The sequence below is a fragment of the Rhinichthys klamathensis genome, unplaced genomic scaffold (genome assembly GCF_029890125.1).
Source record: "Rhinichthys klamathensis goyatoka isolate OS25496 unplaced genomic scaffold, OSU_Roscu_1.1 h1tg000070l_1, whole genome shotgun sequence".
Classification (NCBI taxonomy): domain Eukaryota; kingdom Metazoa; phylum Chordata; class Actinopteri; order Cypriniformes; family Leuciscidae; genus Rhinichthys; species Rhinichthys klamathensis.
In genome coordinates this window covers 147,474-173,222 of record NW_026606613.1, presented here as the reverse complement: position 1 = coordinate 173,222, position 25,749 = coordinate 147,474, and the positions used below count along the sequence as shown (strand labels likewise).

The 25,749-nt window shown below is 43.5% G+C and overlaps 2 protein-coding genes across 2 annotated transcripts in view; one reads left to right on the top strand and one right to left on the bottom strand.

The window, feature by feature from the left end:
* LOC130084985 (small integral membrane protein 10-like protein 2A) overlaps positions 1–25,749 on the top strand; it is a 168,588-nt gene that overhangs the window by 6,263 nt on the left and 136,576 nt on the right. The window lies entirely within an intron of this gene.
* LOC130084973 (GPI-linked NAD(P)(+)--arginine ADP-ribosyltransferase 1-like) lies at positions 12,446–13,474 on the bottom strand. The gene is made up of 2 exons (XM_056250515.1): positions 13,262–13,474; positions 12,446–13,165 (listed from the first exon to the last, which is right to left on the bottom strand). Exons 1-2 carry the CDS (start codon positions 13,325–13,327, stop codon positions 12,446–12,448), a joined length of 786 nt encoding a protein of 261 aa, XP_056106490.1. The 5' UTR covers positions 13,328–13,474.

Below are 25,749 nucleotides of genomic sequence, written 5' to 3'. Positions count from 1 at the left end.
AATATTTTTTTCTAAATGTGCGCTCTTTTGGACTAAAAGCGCTCTTCATTCATTCCTCAATAGAATAGTAAAAATCAGCTTCATTGCACCTAATTATTATTATTTTTTTTTTATTTATTTTTTTTTTTTATCGCGCTGCTCCCCCGGGGAAGAGGCTTATGTCGCCAACCGACGTCTAGATAGGCCTACAATATGAAATAGGATATTGTTCTCGTTTTCTGGCCTAAAAATAATATTCTGTTTACCATAGTTGTAGTTTTTCGTCCTTACTGTTAATTGACATTAACCCCGCTTACATTTCAAAATGCGGCAATTGCTGCTGTTTTGCACAGTATCCATTTGCGCCACCTGGAGGTCATTTCGCGAAGTAGCCTACTTGAAATGCGACTGGTTTATTTTTTCTGCGGCGATAATAGGCATTCTGGTTGACTACTGTAGGTGTTTGCTAGCCTCGTGAGACCATCCTGATCTCGCGAGCTTTTTAAAGGTTTCACTCGCAGATCAGTCTGGATACTTTCCGTTAAAGAAAATTTGGGAGCAGTTCACCAAACGAACGTCCAATCAGCGTTGGCTTTGAGGCGGGTTGAGGTGTGACGCAACGAGAAGCGCGTCAGTTCAGTCTAAAGAACATGTCGGCTTCAGCGGATGAAACTAGCATCAGCATGGCTATCGAGCCAGTTTTATCGGAATAACAGAGTATTTCTTCACTGAAAGAAGAGCAAAACACAGCTCTGGAGGCTTTTCTCAGAGGAAAAGATACGCTCTGTTAGTACGTCATATGCTTCGTTGATCTGATTGGTTGATTTGGCCCGTCTATCACCAACATAGGCCAATCAGCTAACCAGTATTTTCGCCCTTTACCAAAACTACTTCAACGGAAGGTTTCCAGATGGATATGCGGAGCAAATCCATCTGGCGGAGTCAGGTTAGGTGTTTGCCAATGATTGTCTTGAAAGGCATCCTCTAAACTGTAGTGAGCAGGAGTATAGGGAAGGCAAAAGTAACCTATATTGCGATGGAATGCAATATAAACAATAAGAAGGGCCTTCTCTCTATTCTGCCTTTTGTTTGATAACCACCGTGACAACTTCAATGCGTGAAAATGTTTACATTGAGGCTATTTCAATAGATTTTTTCAGTCAGTGAAGCCAGATAATTTGCAACATGACATCATGACTTTGCGTAAACATACACGCCACTTTCAATTCAAGTGGCGTGCTATCTATACGCATTTTGAGGTATCCGCGTGTATGTCCACGCCGAAATCTTTTGCGTGTATGTCTACGCCATTAAATGTCCGAGTGATTCCGCGTGTATGTGTACGCCGTTAAATGTCCGAGCGAAACGAAGCAAAATCTATATCTACATCTGTGGAGCGATATTTCTTTTCCTAGGATGGTAGGAGAAGACTCATAAATGGTATTAACCCCAGTGACGGGTAGGTTTAGGGACGGGGTTGGGGTAGGTCATATATTTATATATACATAATACAGTAATATAACGTTAAAGTCAAAGGCGTTGATAAACACGCTGAAAAGCGATTATGCGTGTTGATAGCACGCCAAAAATGGAAATACGAATTGGCGTGTCATACATACGCCATTTCATGAGATCAGTCTGATAATTGGGTGACAAATAGCATGCATATAAACTATTAATTTTACAGGCTAACAAATACAGTGTTTGGAAAACTCTTAATTTGAAAAATAATGAATGCATATCATGCCAATCAGATTTAGCCCCACCCACAGGGGGAAATCGTAATATCAAGTGGTTTCTCTGATTTCCGTGCAAAAACGAGAAAACCAAAAATCAAGTCATAATTTCGTTTTTTCTTTTTTCAAATAAAACGAAAAAAGGAGTTGTTTTCTACTTTTTTCGTTTTCATATATGAAAGCATAAACAAATGAACGAACGATACCCGGACCATACACACACACACTTACACTCACTCACATACATACACACACACACTCACTTACACACTTTCTCTCACACATACTCACACAAATGCATTCACTTACACTTACTCACATACACACACACTCACTCACACACACACACACTCACTCACACACACACACTCTGTTCGGTTTTCCAAGAATTTCCCCACCGAACGGGGCGTCAGGAGAGAACACGTTGCATAACTCAATTGTGGTTTTGTTTACTTGGATTTATTATTTCCACATATAGTTGATTTGTCCACAAACAAAGAGGTTATAAACCTATAGACATAAAAAGACAGTGTAAATGACAATATTAATAACACTTACATATCATACTATAAATTCTGAACAATATAAAATATTAATGTGGCCAGGCACCAGACTCATCAAAGTGGGAGGCAAACAATTCTATCCTGTCAACTGAGGAGAGAGCACAAGCATTCCAAGACCTGGTCTTCGCCGCCCAAGATGGTTGTCAGTTTCTGGACTCAACACTTAACCGCTTGGTGGTCCACAAAGACGAGAGCACAGGAATTCTTCTCTGTGGAGGACGAATCCAGTGCTGGAAGGAAGATGGGACAGCTGTTCCCTTAATTCCTTTCAGTTCATGGCTCGCAACACTACTGTCAAGAGAAGCTCATAACAAGAACCATGAAGGTGTTGCTGCTACACTTCTGCGTACCAGGAGGAAGGCAGGGTTCTCAAGTCTCACGCATTGGCCGTGAGACACACGCAATTCAACCAGTTCACACGCTCACACGCCACACCGTGTATATCTCACGCTGAAAAGGCAATGCCAACCAAGTTGTCCTGCAAGCTTTATATATAACGTTGTATACGAGGCGCATGCACGCAAAGATAAGTTTCCTGGCGCCAGCGCGTCCGCATCTCGGCCATTGCGTTCGTTACTAGGTGTAACCCCTCCACCCGGGTCCTACTCGCCCCGCTCTGTGCGGGCTTCGAACCCGGGTCTCCGGCGTGAGAGTCAGGCGCTCTAACAAGGAGGCTAAAGACTGCAGCCTCTAGCATCTGTCGCTAGAGCGCCTATTGAGATCAGAGGAGTGAGGTTTACTAGCACAGCAACTACTAGCTGGCCTCCGTTACACTCACCCCCCTAAACCTCACTCCCATCCGGGTCACGGCACCAATGTAACCCCTCCACCCGGGTCCTACTCGCCCCGCTCTGTGCGGGCCTCGAACCCGGGTCTCCGGCGTGAGAGTCAGGCGCTCTAACAAGGAGGCTAAAGACTGCAGCCCCTAGCCCCTAGCATCTGAGGTTTACTCGCACAGCAACTACTAGCTGGCCTCCGTTACATAGGCAACTTATAGACGCGCGAAGTCCGCGAACACACACGGAAGTTCGGCCACCGCGACATCGCGCGAACACGCGTCGTGATGGAGAAAGTAAGTTGGAAGAAAGCTCGCCTAACATTTTTAGACTAGAACATTTAATATATAGCCCATCGTATACATTATTGATGCAGTCAAAAACTCTACAATTGCTTTGCAACCAGGCCAAAAGCTTTGGCTCAGTTTGGCTAAGAAAATGTTATTGGGTATGGGAAGGAATGAAGATGTATTTCTTCAGTTTATTTTAAATTCTATATTATACTGTATTAATAGTATTTCTAGTTACATTAAGGCTAAAGCAGAGTGCTCTTGGTAATATTGTATCCTGTCAAAACATACATTAGCCTAATCATTGCCATTGCATTTGTATTTTTCAAAGATGTCAGGGAAAAATGCAAAAATATTGTTTTTCCAAACATTTTGGAGCAATTTGTTATATATTTGTAGCCTAATTTTGAAATATAACATTAAAGAGTAGGCCTATATTTGATGTGATGAATTGCTCTGTCATTTATCAGATTTACCAATTGTTATAATTTCAATTTTTGCTGGTTAATTATGAACAATGGGTAAAATTGGGGGCGGGGATAGGCGGGGGCGGGGCTCCATTTAGGCCCCTCCCCTAACCGCATGTGATCTCACTCCAAGCTTTTGATAAAACTTGAGAACCCTGAGGAAGGCGTGGATTATGCAGGGTCGTAGGATAGTGAAGAAAGTTGTAAATGACTGTATTGAATGTCGCAAGAGAAAAAGTAAGATGTGCCAACAAATGATGAGTGACCTGCCGCCAGAACGATCACAGCTTGCTAACCCATTTGAATATACCACACTTGACCTCTTTGGCCCCTTTGAGATCAAGGATGCTGTCAAGAAAAGAACAGGAAAGAAAGTTTGGGGCCTAGTATTCTGCTGTATGGCATCAAGAGCAGTTCATGTGGATCTAGTTGACGATCAATCATCTGAAAGCTTTCTCCAAACTTACTTTCGCTTTGTAGCAATGAGAGGCAATCCCAGAAAATTGTGGTCAGATAGGGGTACCAATTTAATTGCAGCTAAACCTGCCCTACAAGACTTGCACAGGTACTTGGAGACTTTACAGGAAGTAGCCATAGAGGACAAAGCCGCCAAGAATGGGACAGTGTGGGCATGGAACTTTCATCCGGCTGACGCACCACATCGTAATGGGGCTGCGGAAGCTGCAGTTAAACTTGTTAAAAGAGCCCTCACTTGGAGGCATAACAAACTCACTCACTTGGGGTGAGCTCCAAACACTTTTCTTCCAGGCAGCTAACCTCACAAATGAAAGGCCGATTGACGCTAGAGCACAAGAACAAGAGGACTCTGTAGAGTATTTGACTCCCAATGATTTGCTTCTCGGGAGGACAAGGCAAAGTGGAGATACAAGAGGAATTGACTTGTGTATTCATCCCTGGCGCCGTCTCAGGTCCATCCAGATAGGTGTGGATATGTTCTGGAAGAAGTGGAGCGAACTCGCCGGACCTAACTTATTCATCAGACCAAAGTAGCACCGGACCCAAAAGAACGTAGAAATTGGTGACATTGTTTGGATTCCTGATAAGAAAGGACTTGTGAGAGATGCTGATGTTAAGGCATGTGCAGGCCTTCCTGCCTCCCAAGTGAGTGGGCAACTTAAGAGGATCCCTCAGCAGCCGACATCAGTCATCCTACGGAGAGATGTGAGGAGACTGGTAGTCCTCATTCCTGTGGGAGACCAATGACTCTTAGAACTTTGTTTCTTTACCATTATTTGAACTACCTTTCAAGGGAATGGACCAACCCCCGACAGAATACTATATATCTGTCAGTGGAGGTTAACAGAGACAATAATGGTTTTATTAAAAAAAAAATCCAAGTAAACAAAACCACAATTGAGTTATGCAACGTGTTCTCTCCTGACGCCCCGTTTGGTGGGGAAATTCTTGGAAAACCGAACAGTTATAAACCGGTGGCGCGTCTCTCCCGACGAGATAACATGCAAACAAACTCTTGATTCTGCGTATATCTCAAGCTCATGATATCACACCGTTTTAAGATCTCACTGATTTGCGTTTCAATGCTTAACTATTTCCTCCTTCAATCAGGAAGGTGAACCTCCCACCTATTAACCTGCGTTCTCTACCAAACACCCGTGCTGTAGTGAGCGCAACACACTCACTCACATACACACACACACTCACTCACATACATACACTCACTCACATACACAAACTCACTTACATACATACACTCACTCACATACACACACTTACATACATACACTCACTCACATACATACACTCACTCACATACACACACTCACTCACATACACACACACACTCACTCACATACACACACTCACTTACATACATACACTCACTCACATACACACACTCACTCACATACACACACTCACTCACATACATACACTCACTCACATACATACACTCACTTACATACGTACACTCACTCACATACACACACTCACTCACATAAACACACTCACTCACACACATACACACACTCACTCACATACACACACTCACTTACATACATACACACACTCACTCACATACACACACTCACTTACATACATACACTCACTCACATACACACACTCACTTACATACATACACTCACTCACATACACACACTCACTTACATTCATACACTCACTCACATACACACACTCACTTACATACATACACTCACTCACATACACACACTCACTTACTTACATACATACACTCACTCACATACACACACTCACTTACATACACTCACTCACATACACACACTCACTCACATACACACACTCACTCACATACATACATACACTCACTCACATACACACACTCACTCACTTACATACATACACTCACTCACATACACACACTCACTCACTCACATACATACACTCACTCACATACACACACTCACTCACTTACATATATACACTCACTCACATACACACACTCACTCACATACATACATACACTCACTCACATACACACACTCACTCACATACATACATACACTCACTCACTCACATACACACACTCACTCACTTACATACATACACTCACTCACATACACACACTCACTCACTCACATACATACACTCACTCACATACACACACTCACTCACTTACATACATACACTCACTCACATACATACACTCACTCACATACACACACTCACTCACTTACATACATACACTCACTCACATACACACACTCACTCACATACATACATACACTCACTCACTCACATACACACACTCACTCACTTACATACATACACTCACTCACATACACACACTCACTCACTCACATACATACACTCACTCACATACATACACTCACTCACATACACACAGTCACTCACTTACACACACTCACATACATACACTCACTCACATACACTCACTCACTCACATACACACACTCACTCACATTCACACACTCACTCACTTACATACATACACTCACTCACATACACACACTCACTCACATACATACATACACTCACTCACATACACACACTCACATACATACACTCACTCACATACACACACTCACTCACATACACACACTCACTCACTTACACACACTCACATACATACACTCACTCACATACACTCACTCACTCACTTACATACATACACTCACTCACATACACACACTCACATACATACACTCACTCACATACACTCACTCACTCACATACACACACTCACTCACATACACACACTCACTCACTTACACACACTCACATACATACACTCACTCACATACACTCACTCACTCACTTACATACATACACTCACTCACTTACACACACTCACATACATACACTCACTCACATACACTCACTCACTCACATACACTCACTCACTCACATACACACACTCACTCACTTACACACACTCACATACATACACTCACTCACATACACTCACTCACTCACTTACATACATACACTCACTCACTTACACACACTCACATACATACACTCACTCACATACACTCACTCACTCACATACACACACTCACTCACATACACACACTCACTCACTTACATACATACACTCACTCACATACACACACTCACTCACATACACACACTCACTCACTTACATACATACACTCACTCACATACACACAGTCACTCACTTACACACACTCACATACATACACTCACTCACATACACTCACTCACTCACATACACACACTCACTCACATACACACACTCACTCACTCACTTACATACATACACTCACTCACATACACACACTCACTCACATACACACACTCACTCACATACACACACTCACATACATACACTCACTCACATACACACACTCACTCACTCACATACACACACTCACTCACTTACATACATACACTCACTCATATACACACACTCACTCACTTACACACACTCACATACATACACTCACTCACATACACTCACTCACTCACATACACACACTCACTCACATACACACACTCACTCACTTACATACATACACTCACTCACATACACACACTCACTCACTTACATACACACACTCACTCACATACACACACTCACACACATACACACACTCACTCACATACATACATACACTCACTCACATACACACACTCACACACATACACACACTCACTCACATACATACATACACTCACTTACATACACACACTCACTCACTTACATACATACACTCACTCACATACACACACTCACATACATACACTCACTCACATACATACACTCACTCACATACACACACTCACTCACATACACACACTCACTCACATACATACATACACTCACTTACATACACACACTCACTCACTTACATACATACACTCACTCACATACACACACTCACATACACACACTCACATACACACACTCACATACACACACTCACTCACATACACACACTCACTCACATACATACACTCACTCACATACACACACTCACTCACATACATACACTCACTCACATACACACACTCACTCACTTACATACATACACTCACTCACATACACACAGTCACTCACTTACACACACTCACATACATACACTCACTCACATACACTCACTCACTCACATACACACACTCACTCACATACACACACTCACTCACTTACATACATACACTCACTCACATACACACACTCACTCACATACACACACTCACTCACATACACACACTCACATACATACACTCACTCACATACACACACTCACTCACTCACATACACACACTCACTCACTTACATACATACACTCACTCACATACACACACTCACTCACTTACACACACTCACATACATACACTCACTCACATACACTCACTCACTCACATACACACACTCACTCACATACACACACTCACTCACTTACATACATACACTCACTCACATACACACACTCACTCACTTACATACACACACTCACTCACATACACACACTCACACACATACACACACTCACTCACATACATACACACACTCACTCACATACACACACTCACACACATACACACACTCACTCACATACATACATACACTCACTTACATACACACACTCACTCCCTTACACAAACTCACACACATACACACACTCACTCACATACATACATACACTCACTTACATACATACACTCACTCACATACACACACTCACATACATACACTCACTCACATACATACACTCACTCACATACACACACTCACTCACATACACACACTCACTCACATACATACATACACTCACTTACATACACACACTCACTCACTTACATACATACACTCACTCACATACACACACTCACATACACACACTCACATACACACACTCACTCACATACATACATACATACACTCACTCACATACACACACTCACTCACATACATACACTCACTCACATACACACACTCACTCACTTACATACATACACTCACTCACATACACACACTCACTCACATACATACACTCACTCACATACACTCACTCACTCACATACACACACTCACTCACATACATACACTCACTCACATACACTCACTCACTCACATACACACACTCACTCACATACACACACACACTCACTCACATACACACACTCACTCACTTACATACATACACTCACTCACATACACACACTCACATACATACACTCACTCACATACACACACTCACTCACATACACACACTCACTCACATACACACACTCACTCACATACATACACTCACTCACATACACACACTCACTCACATACACACACTCACTCACATACACACACTCACTCACTTACATACATACACTCACTCACATACACACACTCACATACACACACTCACTCACATACACTCACTCACTCACATACACACACTCACTCACATACACACACTCACTCACTTACATACATACACTCACTCACATACACACACTCACATACATACACACACTCACTCACATACACACACTCACTCACTTACATACATACACTCACTCACATACACACACTCACATACATACACTCACTCACATACACACACTCACTCACATACACACACTCACTCACATACACACACTCACTCACATACATACACTCACTCACATACACACACTCACTCACATACACACACTCACTCACATACACACACTCACTCACTTACATACATACACTCACTCACATACACACACTCACATACACACACTCACTCACATACACTCACTCACTCACATACACACACTCACTCACATACACACACTCACTCACTTACATACATACACTCACTCACATACACACACTCACATACATACACTCACTCACATACACACACTCACTCACATACACACACTCACATACATACACTCACTCACTCACATACACACACACACTCACATACACACACTCACATACATACACTCACTCACATACATACACACACTCACATACATACACTCACTCACATACACACACTCACTCACATACACACACTCACTCACATACACACACTCACATACATACACTCACTCACATACACACACACACTCACATACACACACTCACATACATACACTCACTCACATACATACACACACTCACATACATACACTCACTCACATACACACACTCACTCACATACACACACTCACTCACATACACACACTCACTCACATACACACACTCACTCACTCACATACACACACACACACACGCACAGGAACTGTACTGTAGCTATTCACACACACACACACACACACACACACACACATTTGATGAGTTGATGGGTGTCACTTCCTGATCACACAGAGCTCGGCTGCTCAGTTCATCATCTGCTGGCCTCCTCCTCCACCGCTCACATCTTAATCACACATGAGAATAACATGTTCTCTGTCTTTAGTTCTTTAGAGGGAAAATAGCAGGTGTAGAAAAGGGATGGACGCTTTTGGGTGTTTAAAATGAGCTGGTCTTTTGAGTATATTGTCAATTTTACCAGTAAAGATGGACTCCTAAGCTGCACCAATTCTTAATTATGTGTGGTTTCCTTTGTGTTGTCACATCTTTGAGCTGGTTCATGACAGTGACCACGAGGTCTTATCTTCACAGTTCTGCAAGCTTAGCGTACTCATTCAACCCACATTTACATTCAAAGCAAATTTCCATGTAAGAGAGACAAAAAGTCTCCTCCTGTTGAGAAAAGCTTGAACTGAACACATCAAATGATATGCAACCTCACTAATTCCTATTTAAAGCTGTTTTAAATGCAGTTTCCAGCAAAGTGCAGTTAAATATTAAATATGTTTTAATGTTTAAAAGTCATGTGTTCTGGCTCCGGCTCCACAGCCCGATCTCATGAAAGCGCGTATACCACGAATTTAATTTCTCGTGCCATTTATACGCCAAAAATAGTTTTTGCGTGTATATGATACGCAGTTTTTTGCGTGTAAACTACGCACGCACGCCACACCCCTAATCCTACCCAAGAGATTTACAGTGCGTTGCATAGGCTATGCATGCAAAAAAAAAACATTTTTGGCGTATAAATAGCACGAGAAATTAAATTCGTGGTAGGCTGTATAAGCACTTTCGTGAGATTGATGTACAAAAATATCATCGATTTGTAAAGAGGACTTTCTACAACCTAAAAGCATCAAAGACCATTCAAACATATAGACAGTCCTCTCAGAAATCTGACTGGACACAATCAAGCTTTGTGACAGGAGACTCATCAACATGTGAACTTTTTGATGAACTCAGAGCTTCTCCTGTTTTAGCTGTTAGACGCCGAGGTGTTTAAACATTCGATAAACATGCACAACTTGTGAAACACGAGTGTGTTAATTATTTTTTAAGACAGTTTTCACACAGTAACTTTGTATGAAGGTTATGCATTCAATTTAATAGTGATAAAATAAAATAAAATTCTGTATCAAAACTTATAGGCAAGACAAGTAGTTTGTTTAGGCATGGTTTGTAGGGAATTATACAAACCTGCGCACATACACTCAAACGCACATAACTATAGAATCAATTCTTAATGCGCATGTGAACGCATCACCGTCTATCACAGGTTCGCGTTTAAAGTCTGTTTAGAGAGAACGGTGTCGTGTTAGTGGCCCCTAATTTAATAACAAATGATCATTTAGACGGAAGTGAATCAATTCAAAACTAACTTTAGCTGGAAATAACATTATTCAAGAACCGCTATAAAACCAAAACAATCTCTGTTACCGTAAATTATATGTTTATCTCTGTAAAGCTGCTTTGAAATAATCAACCTTGTTAAAAGCGCTATATAAATGAGGATGACTTGACTTTAAATACAGATGACATGGGCAATAAATAATGTATTAAATCTTGTTATTCATTTAAACATTTTAATTCAGATCCAGTTTAACAATGACACAACTGTAAGGGTTAATTTTTATGCAGCTGTGTTTATTTCTCTTAAACACTTGTTGCACAGTAGAAAATCTACACCTTGAGATTGTCGAGAAATGTCATCGTTAACAAATAAATCCACATTCACATTAATCTTGGTTAAAGATCATTTATTTAAAATGGTGCATCTTAAATTTGACATGTTTTGTTAACTGTATGTAAACAAGTGAAAGTGCTTACTTAACAAGAGAACAATTCAACTTGGAAAGAGGAGTCTTTGTACTGTTCACTTTATAGACCACATCACATGGAAGATCTGGATGCATTGAACTGTTCTTTATCTCTATGACTTTAAAGACCTCATAGGGAGGAATCAGCACTTCTCTTTCGTTCAAATATTCAGAGAAGTCGGAGATATCTACTCCCATGCACGTGAAAATCTCAAAGCATGACTTTTTTCCGAACTGGGTTTCATTGGCGTACGTATCCAGTGAGGCTGAGGTGAAAGAGCCAAAGCGAATCTCTTTGTTTTCAACACCTTGGCTAAAGGTTGCGTTGACTCTACGGTAGCCAGTGAGACATTGATTTTCCTTTTTGGCTCTAGCTTTAGTAGTCAGCAGAAAATGAAGTGCGTGATACCCGAATTTGGTCTCGTACTCGGGTCCCTGGGTTCGAACTGCATTGTTGAAGTCACGATACACACCTCTTTTGTCAGTGTAAGTACGAATTGCTGCAATCTGATATTTTTTTTGTTCGTCTCTTTTTCCTTTTTTATAATGGCTGCCCCAGACCTCTTTAAATAATGGGTTTTTGTTTGTCTCATTCCTTAGGTATGCTGATACGTTCTTCCACATTTTATCTTCACACTTATCGTACATGTCGTCAACAGAGTCTTTAGCCATGTCCAGTGGAAGCTCACCGTTTTCCCCAGCTAAAGCATCAGATTCACGGGCCTCCTTCAAAGAAATAATAGACATTTTGAGAACATTAATCTTGTTTTCTGGTCATCTTATGGATGTTATTGCACAGCAGTAACAATGAAGCAACCCTACCCTTGCAATTCCTGTAGAGACTCCGTAAGTGAGAAGCACTGCTGCCAAAACGGCCATCATTGCCATCGTCCACCAAAGCAGAAACCTGAAGACACAGCTGTTAGATAAAATAATCTCTGGCAACTTGTGGAGTCGAGTAGAAAGACCCGTCAATGGGACAACATGGTCTGGGTACACACTTACGAAGCAATTAAGGAAGTGAAAACGTGGGTGTAAGATAAACATGTCATCCGTGTCCTTTAATAAGCAAGAGGTGGTTGTCGAAGATAGACATGACCAAAAATGGGCAAGTAATGGTTTCACAACTCTGAGACGAAAGAGAGCAAAAAGACTCTGTTGATAACAGCTGCCTTGAACTGGAACAAAACATAATATTAATACTGTTTATTTTGTAAAGATGAAAGTAGGCTAGTTTCTCTCAAGTATTCAAGAATAGAATGTTGTTGTCATTGAAAACTAAAAGTACAACATTTATCTCTGAAATGTAGAGTAGTACAAGTAGTTTATTTAGGCATGGTTTGTAGGGAATTACAAACATTGCCACATATATTCAAACGCACATAACTACAGAATCAATTATTAATGCGCATGTGAACGCATCACCGTCTATCACAGGTTCAGTTTAAAGTCTGTTTAGAGAGAACGGTGTCGTCTTATCAGCCCCTAATTTAATAACAAATGACCATTTCGACGGAAGTGAGTCAATCAAAACTAAATTTAGCTGGAAATAACATTATTCAAGAACCGCTATAAAACCAAACCAATCTCTGTTACCTTAAATTATATGTTTATCTCTGTAAAGCTGCTTTGAGACAATCTACATTGTTAAAAGCGCTATATAAATGAGGATGACTTGAGTTGACTATACAAGTATAAAGGTGCATAACATGCTAATAAAGTACTAGCACCTTAACTTTGGCAGAGATGTGTTTGAGGTAATTTAGTAGTGTCTTCATTACTTAGTTTATCCACCAGAGAGTACTGACGACAACACAGACTTTATTCATAGCTCCTGCACACACGTAGCTCAGTGGTTTACAAAACAAAACAGATTTAAACACTGTAAAATGTCCTACTCAGGCTCAGTGCATGTCTTTAATTTCATTTATTAAACGGTTAGTTCCAATCCTTGATTCTGATTGGTCAATAGCTGTGCTTTATTCATGACCGCTTCACCCAACGGCTCTATTTATCACTGCGCAACACTGCAGTTCCTATGTTGTTTCTATTTGAGCTTTCATGCATATTACACATTGGAACGTTGTTGCTGTTCACGGTCAGGGACTGTTTTTTTTCTAGCGGAAGGAAGGCTTTTAGTGATTTTACTTCATGAAAGTTGCACTAATACATATTTTTTTACTTTAATATTTTTATTGTGTGGTAACCGTTTTATAAAAGGAATAAGGTCCTCGAATGTATAAGGTACTAAAATGTTTGTTTTCTTACATGCTTATGTAAAAGGGAGGAACATCAGTCGAGGTTTTTTTATAAACTCTAAAATGCAGATATGTTGTAATGATCGGTTCATTCCACTGCAGTTCAGGTTAATTATCATGGGAGGCTTTTCAAACAAAAATAGTTGTCATTTCATAAGAAAATTGAATCATAACACACACACACACACACACACACACACACACACACACACACAGACACACACAGGAACTGTAGTGTAGCTCTTCTCACACACACACACACACACACACACTGGCCATCAGAAGGGATAGAAACTAGTTCCTCAGACACACGAGGGCAGTGTTTCACTCTCTCACACACAGACACACACACACACACACACACACACGCACGCACGCACGCACGCACACGCACGCACGCACGCACGCACACACACACACACACACACGCACGCACACAAACACACACACACACACATACACACACACACACAGAGACACACACAGGAACTGTAGTGTAGCACTTCTCTCTCTCACACACACACACACACACACACACACACACACACACACACACACACACACATAGGAACTGTAGTGTAGCTCTTCACACACACACACACACACACACAGGAACTGTAGTGTAGCTCTTCTCACGCACACACACACACACACACACACACACACACACACACACACACACACACACACACACACACACACACACACACACACACACATCATAGAAACTGCAGTTCCTCAGACACACGAGGGCAGTGTTTCATCCTCTTCAACCACTTACTGAAAACAAACAAACCATGCATACACAAAACAAATTACTAAATTAAATACAAATTAATAAAATTATAACATTGTATAATAATAAGTGCATGATTTAAAGTATATATTAATTAATTCATAATTAAATTCTAATGAGTAGAGGAAAGTCGGTTAAACCTCATAGTGTCATCAAAACTTTTCTCATATTGTTTCAGGATTCTGACATTTTATTATTATTATTTTAATAAAGAGATTTGAGTCCGTTTCAATGAAGAAAGTGAATTTAAAAACATCTGTTAATGGATAATAAAGCGAACAAAATAAAGAAATTGAGGAAATATTCCATTGACTTGTTTGAATTTTGTATAATAGCAAATAATACAATGACATCAGACTGTAAAACGTGTTGGTGTAACCTTTATATTTAAATGTGCAGTTTCCTCAAGAAAATGTTTCACATATAATTCAATAAAAAGCGACTCCGGCGACTCAAAACGGGGGTTGGAGGTAACGGAACAAAAAAAAATAACACTGCCTACGTAGGTCTCTGACAAAAAAAAACTAAACAACGCTGTGTGTACATCAGGGCAATGTTTATTTTAATTTCATAACATGCACTGCATGGGTGCAAAATGTAAATAAAAAAATTAAAAAATACACTGCAACAATCGTTTTCACAAGCAGCAATATCCATCGGACAATTAAATTAACAAAAAAAAAAAACACTGGATGAGACAAACACTCCATCATGTGACCACATAAACAGCAACAGGCTACTTGTGGGACTTAAATATACACATAGAAATTAAACTATATATAGTAGGCTATATATTGCAATGATGACCACCCAATAATCAATAAAAAACACAAACACAGCATGGAATAATTGTGATTTCTTCCTACCGTCATTAGCCTATTTGTCCAAAACGGCCCATACAGCATCCATAGAGCCCCGGGCCTCCATTCCCCTGCTTCTTTCTCTACACCTAGTGTCCAGTGCAGTTCTATGTCCTTTTGCAATCCATGACCTCACGTATGGAAAGGGGTTGAACCGGGTAAGCGGCGGGCCGACAAGGCAAAGGAAGAGTAGGGAGGAGATGGTAGAGGGGAGAAGAGACGCCCTGTTTGCTGTACAGATTAAGTTCATCTGGGAAAAGCCCCTCTGTAACGGGTGGAATAAGACAGAAGATGCAATAGCGATAAACCAGGTTTATTAGAGAAAACGTTAGGAACAGGTAAACTCAGTCCAGGGCACAATGGTAGCGCAGGGGCAAATGGGCAACCCAATTCCGTGGTGCTGAGAAGTGTGATGATCCTCCCGAGTGATGGTGAAACAGTCCGAACCCGTGACGTGAAGAGAAGAAACCAGGAACTCCAAAATGACAGCAGACAGACAGAACTCTAACACGAACTTCAACGGGAACAGACGAACTCCAACAGGGAACAGCAGACACCAGGCAAAGACCAAACAGCACGGGGAACATCCAACAACGATCTGACAAACACAAGACGAAAACCAAGGCTATAAATAGAGATCGCTGATCAGAATCAGCTGGCGCTGATAACAATCAGCGGCTGATCAGCGACCACGCCCACACTCACACACATACACAAACACAGCGCAAGAAAGAGTCAATGAATTCATGAACCGTGACAGTACCCCTCCCCCTAGGAGCGCCTCCTGGCGCTCCCAGGAGGACCTACCTGTTGATTGTAATCATCAATAAGGGACTGATCCAGAATGTCTCTCGCAGGAACCCAACTTCTCTCCTCTGGACCGTAACCTTCCCAGTCCACCAAATACTGAAATCCGCGTCCCCTCCGTCTCGAGTCCAGAATACGATTAACCGAATAAGTGGGTTCCCCATCTACGAGTCGCGGCGGTGGGGGAACCGGGGCCGGCGGATTAAGGGGAGAACGAAAAACGGGCTTCAATTTGGAAACATGAAAGGCGGGGTGAATTCTCCTGTACGCTGGAGGAAGTTTGAGGCGGACTGTCACCGGACTAATGATCTTGGTGACAGTAAACGGGCCAATGAATTTGGGGGCTAGTTTATTAGATACGGAGCGGAGCGGAATGTTCTTGGTAGAAAGCCACACTTTTTGACCCACGACGTAAACGGGTGGCCTTGACCGGTGGCGATCGGCCTTAGCCTTGGTGCGCGCCCCCACCTGGAGCAGAGTCTCACGGGCTCTGGTCCATGTGCGGTGGCACCTCTGGACGAAGGCGTGGGCGGAGGGGACCGCGACTTCGGATTCCAGGCTAGAAAAAACTGGTGGCTGGTACCCTAAGCTACACTCAAACGGAGATAGGCCCGTGGATGACACTGGTAACGAGTTATGGGCGTACTCCACCAATGAAAGTTGCTGACTCCAGGAGGAAGGATTCTTAGACACCAAACATCGCAACACTCTCTCTAAGTCCTGGTTGGCTCTCTCGGTTTGCCCATTGCTCTGGGGATGGTAGCCCGAAGATAGACTCACAGTCGCTCCCAGTAATTTACAGAACTCTTGCCAAAATTTGGACACGAATTGGGAACCCCTGTCAGAGACCACGTCTGCCGGGAGGCCATGTAGACGAAAGACGTGATCTAAGACAGTCACCGCTGTCTCCTTGGCAGAAGGTAATTTGGGCAAGGGAATAAAATGGGCCGCCTTCGAGAACCGGTCCACTACGGTCAAAACGACCGTCTTGCCCTGGGAGGGCGGGAGGGCGGTAATAAAATCTAGCGCTATATGGGACCAGGGTCTCGAAGGGACAGACAACGGTTGGAGTAACCCATCTGGAGGACGATTGGAAGTCTTACCAGTGGCACAAACCGAGCAAGCCAAGACAAAACTCCGAATGTCGCGAGCCATTAATGGCCACCAGAACCGTTGCTTGACCAAAAAACTGGTGCGATTTACCCCTGGATGACATGCTATACTGGAACAGTGACCCCATCGAATGACGTCGGACCGAACCCTCTCTGGCACAAATAACCGACTCGGTGGGCAACCGGGCGGAGGCGTTACCCCTTCTAAGGCCGTCTTGACCTTCGATTCGACCTCCCATGTGAGTGTGGAGATAAATAGTGTCTCGGGTAAAATACACTCGGGAGTAACCGGGCGTTCGGATGGGTCAAAAATACGAGATAAAGAATCGGGTTTGATGTTTTTGGAACCCGGGCGGTACGAGAGAGAAAAGTCAAAACGTCCGAAAAAAAGTGCCCAACGAGCCTGCCTGGAGTTGAGTCTTTTAGCAGATCTAATATATTCCAGGTTCTTATGATCGGTCCACACGATAAAAGGTACTCCCGACCCCTCTAACCAATGGCGCCACTCCTCCAGTGCTAACTTGACTGCCAACAACTCTCTGTTACCAATGTCATAGTTACGTTCGGCAGGCGATAAACGATGAGACAAAAACGCGCAAGGGTGCATCTTGTCGTCTGAGGAAGAGCGCTGGGATAGAACTGCACCTACCCCCACCTCTGACGCGTCGACCTCCACCACAAACTGGCGTGATGAATCAGGGGCAATCAAGATGGGAGCGGAACTGAAGCGGCTCTTGAGGTTGGCAAATACAGCCTCGGCTGTACTGGACCACCTGAACGTCGTTCTGGGGGAGGTCAAGGCGGTCAGAGGTGCGGCTAGTTGGCTGAAGTTGCGAATAAAACGCCTATAGAAATTGGCAAACCCCAGAAACCTCTGTAGGGCCTTACGAGAATCTGGGCTTGGCCAATCCAACACAGCCTTAACCTTGTCAGGGTCCATGCGCACTCCCTCAGAAGAGATGATGTAACCTAAGAAAGGAACAGACTGTGCATGAAAAACGCATTTCTCCGCCTTGACAAAAAGCCCATTCTCTAGCAACCTCTGAAGCACTCGTCTGACGTGCTGAACGTGTTCCTGGAGAGAAGAAGAAAAAATCAATATGTCATCCAGGTAGACATATATGAACTGGTCAACCATATCTCTCAGCACGTCATTGACGAGTGCCTGGAAAACCGCTGGGGAGTTGGACAGCCCGAACGGCATAACCAAGTATTCAAAATGACCCCTGGGAGTATTAAATGCGGTTTTCCATTCATCCCCCTTCCTGATGCGAACCAAATGATATGCATTACGTAAATCCAATTTTGTGAATACGGATGCTCCCTGCAACCGCTCGAAGGCTGAAGACATCAACGGCAAAGGATAAGTATTCTTTACCGTGATGTTGTTCAACCCTCGGTAATCAATACACGGTCGCAGAGAACCATCCTTCTTACCCACAAAAAAGAACCCCGCCCCCGCCGGAGAAGAGGAAGGACGAATGAATTCAGAGGCTAGAGAATCAGAAATGTATTTCTCCATGGCCTCCCTCTCTGGAACAGAAAGTGAGTATAACTTGCCCTTAGGCGGAGACGTACCTGGCATAAGATCTATAGCACAGTCATAGGGACGATGCGGAGGAAGAGAAGCAGCCCGAGACTTACTGAACACTTCCTTCAGGTCGAGGTACTCCGCGGGCACGTTAGACAAATTCATCGACTCCTCCTGCAAAACAGAACTGGACAACGAAGAACAGGCAGACAACAAACAAGACGCATAACACTTAGTGCTCCAAGCAGACACGGAGTTGTGACCCCAGTCAACCCTGGGATTGTGCTGGATGAGCCAGGGGTGACCGAGGACCACCGGGGAATGGGGAGAGTCAAATAGTAGAAATGAGAGTTCTTCAGTGTGATTGCCAGAGGTTATGAGAGTTAGTTGATCAGTGGTGAGAGTAATGGCAGGTAATTCTTGTCCGTTGAGAGCGTTGACAGAGATCGGGTTGGTGAGTGGTATGATGGGGATTTGTAGCTTACGTGCTAAAGACAGATCCATGAAATTTCCCTCGGCCCCAGAATCCAGAAGTGCATAGCAATTGAAAAATCGGGTTGCCCATTGCACTCTCACCGGAAGGAGAGTAGAAGAGGTCTTGCTGGTGGAAATCCCGCCCGACAGTAGCCTCCTGCTTACTGCCGAGCTCGATCTTTTACGGGGCAGGTGTTGATGAAATGGCCAGTTCCTCCACAATAGAGACATAGCCCCCGGGATCTCCGTCTTTCTCTCTCCTCCCGGGAGAGCCGAGCTCTACCCACCTGCATGGGCTCGTGATCGAAGGTGTGGCTGACCGTATCACTCTCCCTGACGCGGGGGGGTCCGAAGGTCTCAGGCATCAGGGTCCTGCGGGAATGCTGCTCCACTCTCTGCAGACGGCCATCCACTCGCAGGGCCAGTTCGATAAGTCCATTGAGATCCTTCGGTAGGTCCAAGGCATAGATTTCTCTCTGGATACGGTCAGCCAGCCCATGCAGGAACATATCCCACTGCGCCTCCTCGTTCCAGTGACACTCTACGGCGAGGGTGCGGAATTCAATAGAGTAGTCGGTGACCGATTGGTCTCCCTGCCGAAGATCAGCAAGACGGCGTGCCGCCTCTCTTCCAGCCACCGCCCGATCAAAAACTCTCTTCATCTCTGCCGCGAGTGTTTGGAACGAGTAACAGCATGGGTCTTGATTTTCCCACACCGCCGCTCCCCACAAAGCTGCCCGCCCCGACAGCAAAGTCAGTACCAGAGCCACCTTGGTCTCTTCAGAGGCAAAGGTCTGGGGTTGCAGAGCAAAAAACATGGAACACTTAGTTAGAAATGCTCTACAATACTGGGGCTCACCACTATACCTCTCCGGAGTGGGTAATCTGGGTTCAGGCAGATGGTTGGGTGATGAGGGCGTGGGGAGAGTCGGCGGTGTGGGTGGCGCAGTGGGAGTCGCTAGCTGTTGGAAGCGCTGGGTGAGCTCGGATACCTGCGCTACCAAAGCTTGAACGGCACGGCCAGTCACAGCAGTATTCTCCTCCTGCTGGTCCATCCTCGCGGCGCTCCTCGCAAGGTATTCGTCCAGATCAGAGGGTCTCGCTGCATCCATGGTGGTCAGATCGTTCTGTAACGGGTGGAATAAGACAGAAGATGCAATAGCGATAAACCAGGTTTATTAGAGAAAACGTTAGGAACAGGTAAACTCAGTCCAGGGCACAATGGTAGCGCAGGGGCAAATGGGCAACCCAATTCCGTGGTGCTGAGAAGTGTGATGATCCTCCCGAGTGATGGTGAAACAGTCCGAACCCGTGACGTGAAGAGAAGAAACCAGGAACTCCAAAATGACAGCAGACAGACAGAACTCTAACACGAACTTCAACGGGAACAGACGAACTCCAACAGGGAACAGCAGACACCAGGCAAAGACCAAACAGCACGGGGAACATCCAACAACGATCTGACAAACACAAGACGAAAACCAAGGCTATAAATAGAGATCGCTGATCAGAATCAGCTGGCGCTGATAACAATCAGCGGCTGATCAGCGACCACGCCCACACTCACACACATACACAAACACAGCGCAAGAAAGAGTCAATGAATTCATGAACCGTGACACCCTCTCACACTCAGCACTTGAGATGGGGACAGTGTTGACCGCAGCCAAGAGGTAAATCAGTTCATCTGGGATTAATGTCCCATTATTGTCACGGTATTCCCTGAATGCCCTGATGACATTTCGCGTGCTATCAATGCAAAACTGCTGGCAGAGCGTCTCAACTTCACTCTCCCCGAACAGCGCGTCACCATCCTGTGGCCAATATTGTGGATAAAGCACTTTTAAATCCTCAAATAGCTTTTTGTATCCTGTTTGGTCTTTCCCCTGTGATAACATGCGTTTCTCCAGATTTCTTGCCAGGCTCCCAAAAAACATCCTCTGGTCCAGGGTTTTGTCAGTGAGCCGCCCTGCATGCAGCGGTACACCCTGAAAGGAGTTTTCCTCGACCCCGCGCTGGCTCAATAGGCTGTATCGACCGGGCCGCTCAGACATAGCCTCGAACACCCTGATCTGTCGGCAAATGGCTTTATGCGCCATTATGATATTGCATTCTTGTTTTTGGAGCTCGAGAGACAGCTCTGACAGTTCTTGCAGCGCGTCATACATGAGTCCTAAATTGTAAACAAATGCATGGGATGAAAGGCGCTTTGCCATGCCATTGTAGCTTTCACGAGTTGCGCTCTCGCGAGCAGAATCCTCCGCTGCGTGCGTAAAATGTCTGTGGAGGGCAGGATAACTTCTCCACACAGCTTCGACTGTTCTGAGACTAGATGCCACCCATCTGTTGTCTAACACCCGACCAATTTTACACAATTGAATGTTCAAACCGTCAGCACACTCTTTGAGCTCCACTCGGTTTTTGTTTGATGTACTGTACACAGGGCCGCATTAAGAGCTCACTGGGCCCCGGGGCTATGAGTTACTGCAGGGCCCCCCACCACCACTTTAGGTCACCAACTACATGAGCTAAATTTCATTATACGAGTCATTTTATTCATCTATGATATACTTCACAGTTAAGTTATATTACTTTTAATACGATTTTTTATCATATCAAAATTTTATGCCACTAAAATTTCAGAATTCTTGTGACCAATTTCAATATCACAAAAAATAATAGTAGCTTAAGAAAAGAATCTCAAGCTTACTGATGACAAGAGTCACAAATAACAATAGAACAAAGGCACATAAGAAATCGACCTACTTGAAAAACTTAAAGGCACACTGTGGAGTTTTTGGCCACTAGGGTGCGCTCGACCTGTAATTTTCACGTCTAGTGCCCCTAGAGGCCACAAGCGCCGCAGCATTGTCGCAAAAGTCAACAGTCAACCGGTCAACCTCCCGTGTCTTTATGTGTGTGCAGACGGCATTTAATTTGTATGTTGGAGAAAGTTAATCGATTCACTACTGACCAAAATAATAATATAAATATAAGATTAATAATATAAATCCTATAAAGAAAACAAATTGAATAAAAGTAGCATACGCAGAAAACAATGTCTGATCAGGTAAGTCGCATTGACAAGGGTTGCCCAATCCTGCTCCTGCCGATCGTCTGTCCTGCACAGTTCATCTCCAACCCTAATCAAACACACCTGAAGCAAACAATTAACGTCTTCAGGATCTCTTTGCAATGGGTTGGAGATGAAATCGAGTAGTCGGGAAATCGTGTAACAAAACTGATATAACTCACTACATATTTCCGTTATTTGTAGTCTTCAGTTTGTTTTTCCTTTTACACAAATACAAACATATATGAGCTGAAAGGAAAAAAAAACATTTACATTTACATTTGTATACGGCAGTATGTTGTGACTTACACTCACCGGCCACTTTATTAGGTACACCTGTCCAACTGCTCGTTAACACTTAATTTCTAAGCAGCCAATCACATGGCGGCAACTCAGTGCATTTAGGCATGTAGACATGGTCAAGACAATCTCCTGCAGTTCAAACCGAGCATCAGTATGGGGAAGAAAGGTGATTTGAGTGACTTTGAACGTGGCATGATTGTTGGTGCCAGAAGGGCTGGTCTGAGTATTTCAGAAACTGCTAATCTACTGGGATTTTCACGCACAACCATCTCTAGGGTTTACAGAGAATGGTCCGAAAAAGAAAAAACATCCAGTGAGCGGCAGTTCTGTGGGCGGAAATGCCTTGTTGATGCCAGAGGTCAGAGGAGAATGGCCAGACTGGTTCGAGCTGATAGAAGGGCAACAGTGACTGAAATAACCACTCGTTACAACCGAGGTATGCAGCAAAGCATTTGTGAAGCCACAACACGCACAACCTTGAGGCGGATGGGCTACAACAGCAGAAGACTCCACCGGGTACCACTCATCTCCACTAGAAATAGGAAAAAGAGGCTACAATTTGCAAGAGCTCACCAAAATTGAACAGTTGAAGACTGGAAAAATGTTGCCTGGTCTGATGAGTCTCGATTTCTGTTGAGACATTCAGATGTTAGAGTCAGAATTTGGCGTAAACAGAATGAGAACATGGAACCATCATGCCTTGTTACCACTGTGCAGGCTGGTGGTGGTGGTGTAATGGTGTGGGGGATGTTTTCCTGGCACACTTTAGGCCCCTTAGTGCCAATTGGGCATCGTTTAAATGCCACGGCCTACCTGAGCATTGTTTCTGACCATGTCCATCCCTTTATGGCCACCATGTACCCATCCTCTGATGGCTACTTCCACCATGTCACAAAGCTCTAATCATTTCAAATTGGTTTCTTGAACATGACAATGAGTTCACTGTACTAAAATGGCCTCCACAGTCACCAGATCTCAACCCAATAGAGCATCTTTGGGATGTGGTGGAACGGGAGATTCGCATCATGGATGTGCAGCCGACAAATCTGCGGCAACTGTGTGATGCCATCATGTCAATATGGACCAAAGTCCCTGAGGAATGCTTCCAGCACCTTGTTGAATCTATGCCACGAAGAATTGAGGCAGTTCTGAAGGCAAAAGGGGGTCCAACCCGTTACTAGCATGGGGTACCTAATAAAGTGGCCGGTGAGTGTATATCAGTTTTGTTACACGAATTCGCAGTAAATATTACATTATATATACACTTTTATGCCGATGTTTATTTTAAACTCTCCCTTTTTCTTTTTTTGGTCTCCTCTGACAAAATCTTTGCTTTCTTCGCTTTCTTCCGAGTAGCTGTTGATTCAGCCATGACGACAACATACAGACGCCGGCAATGAATCAAACGCGAGTTGAGCCAAAGAGTATAGAAGAACAATATACGTTCTTTGGTTGAGCTCTCACGTTAGAATTTGAGGAAGTTGGGGTGGTGGGGGAAGTGACGTATGCCGTAAAGCAGTCGAATTTTGTAGTTCTTTTTGTGCTCGGGTTCCTACCCGAAACCCGAAGTTACATAGTGCTAGTAAAAGCGATACAGACACCTTCAGGCTTCGGCAGACGTGTCATTCAACCTATTGTAAGTCGATGTACCATCTCAATGGGTTTTGGTAATATATTATAAAGGTTGAAAAGTTCCACAGTGTGCCTTTAAAGCACTGAATAATAGTATATTGTATAAAGTAATCCAATAAACAATACATAGTTTTCACTATAAATTCAACATTCATTCTTATTAATTTTACAAAAGTGATTCAGTCAAGGGCAGTAAATTACTTATTTCTGATGTTTGATTAACATTATGGACACAAATGGCGACAGCAGCTTTATTAGCAGCTTCTGTCACTTTAAGACCTCAGGGTCGGAACTCAAGTGCGCTGTGCAAAACCGTCTCAAGTTCACCAATGGCCCTGTCCCAAATGGCACACTTCATGTGCATTTTCGGTCTTGTGGACTTACAATGGCTGCCGCGTGCGCGTGTCCGTTAAGTCCGTGAGACCGCAGTGTGTCCCATTTGTCATTTTTAGATCTCAGAAGGG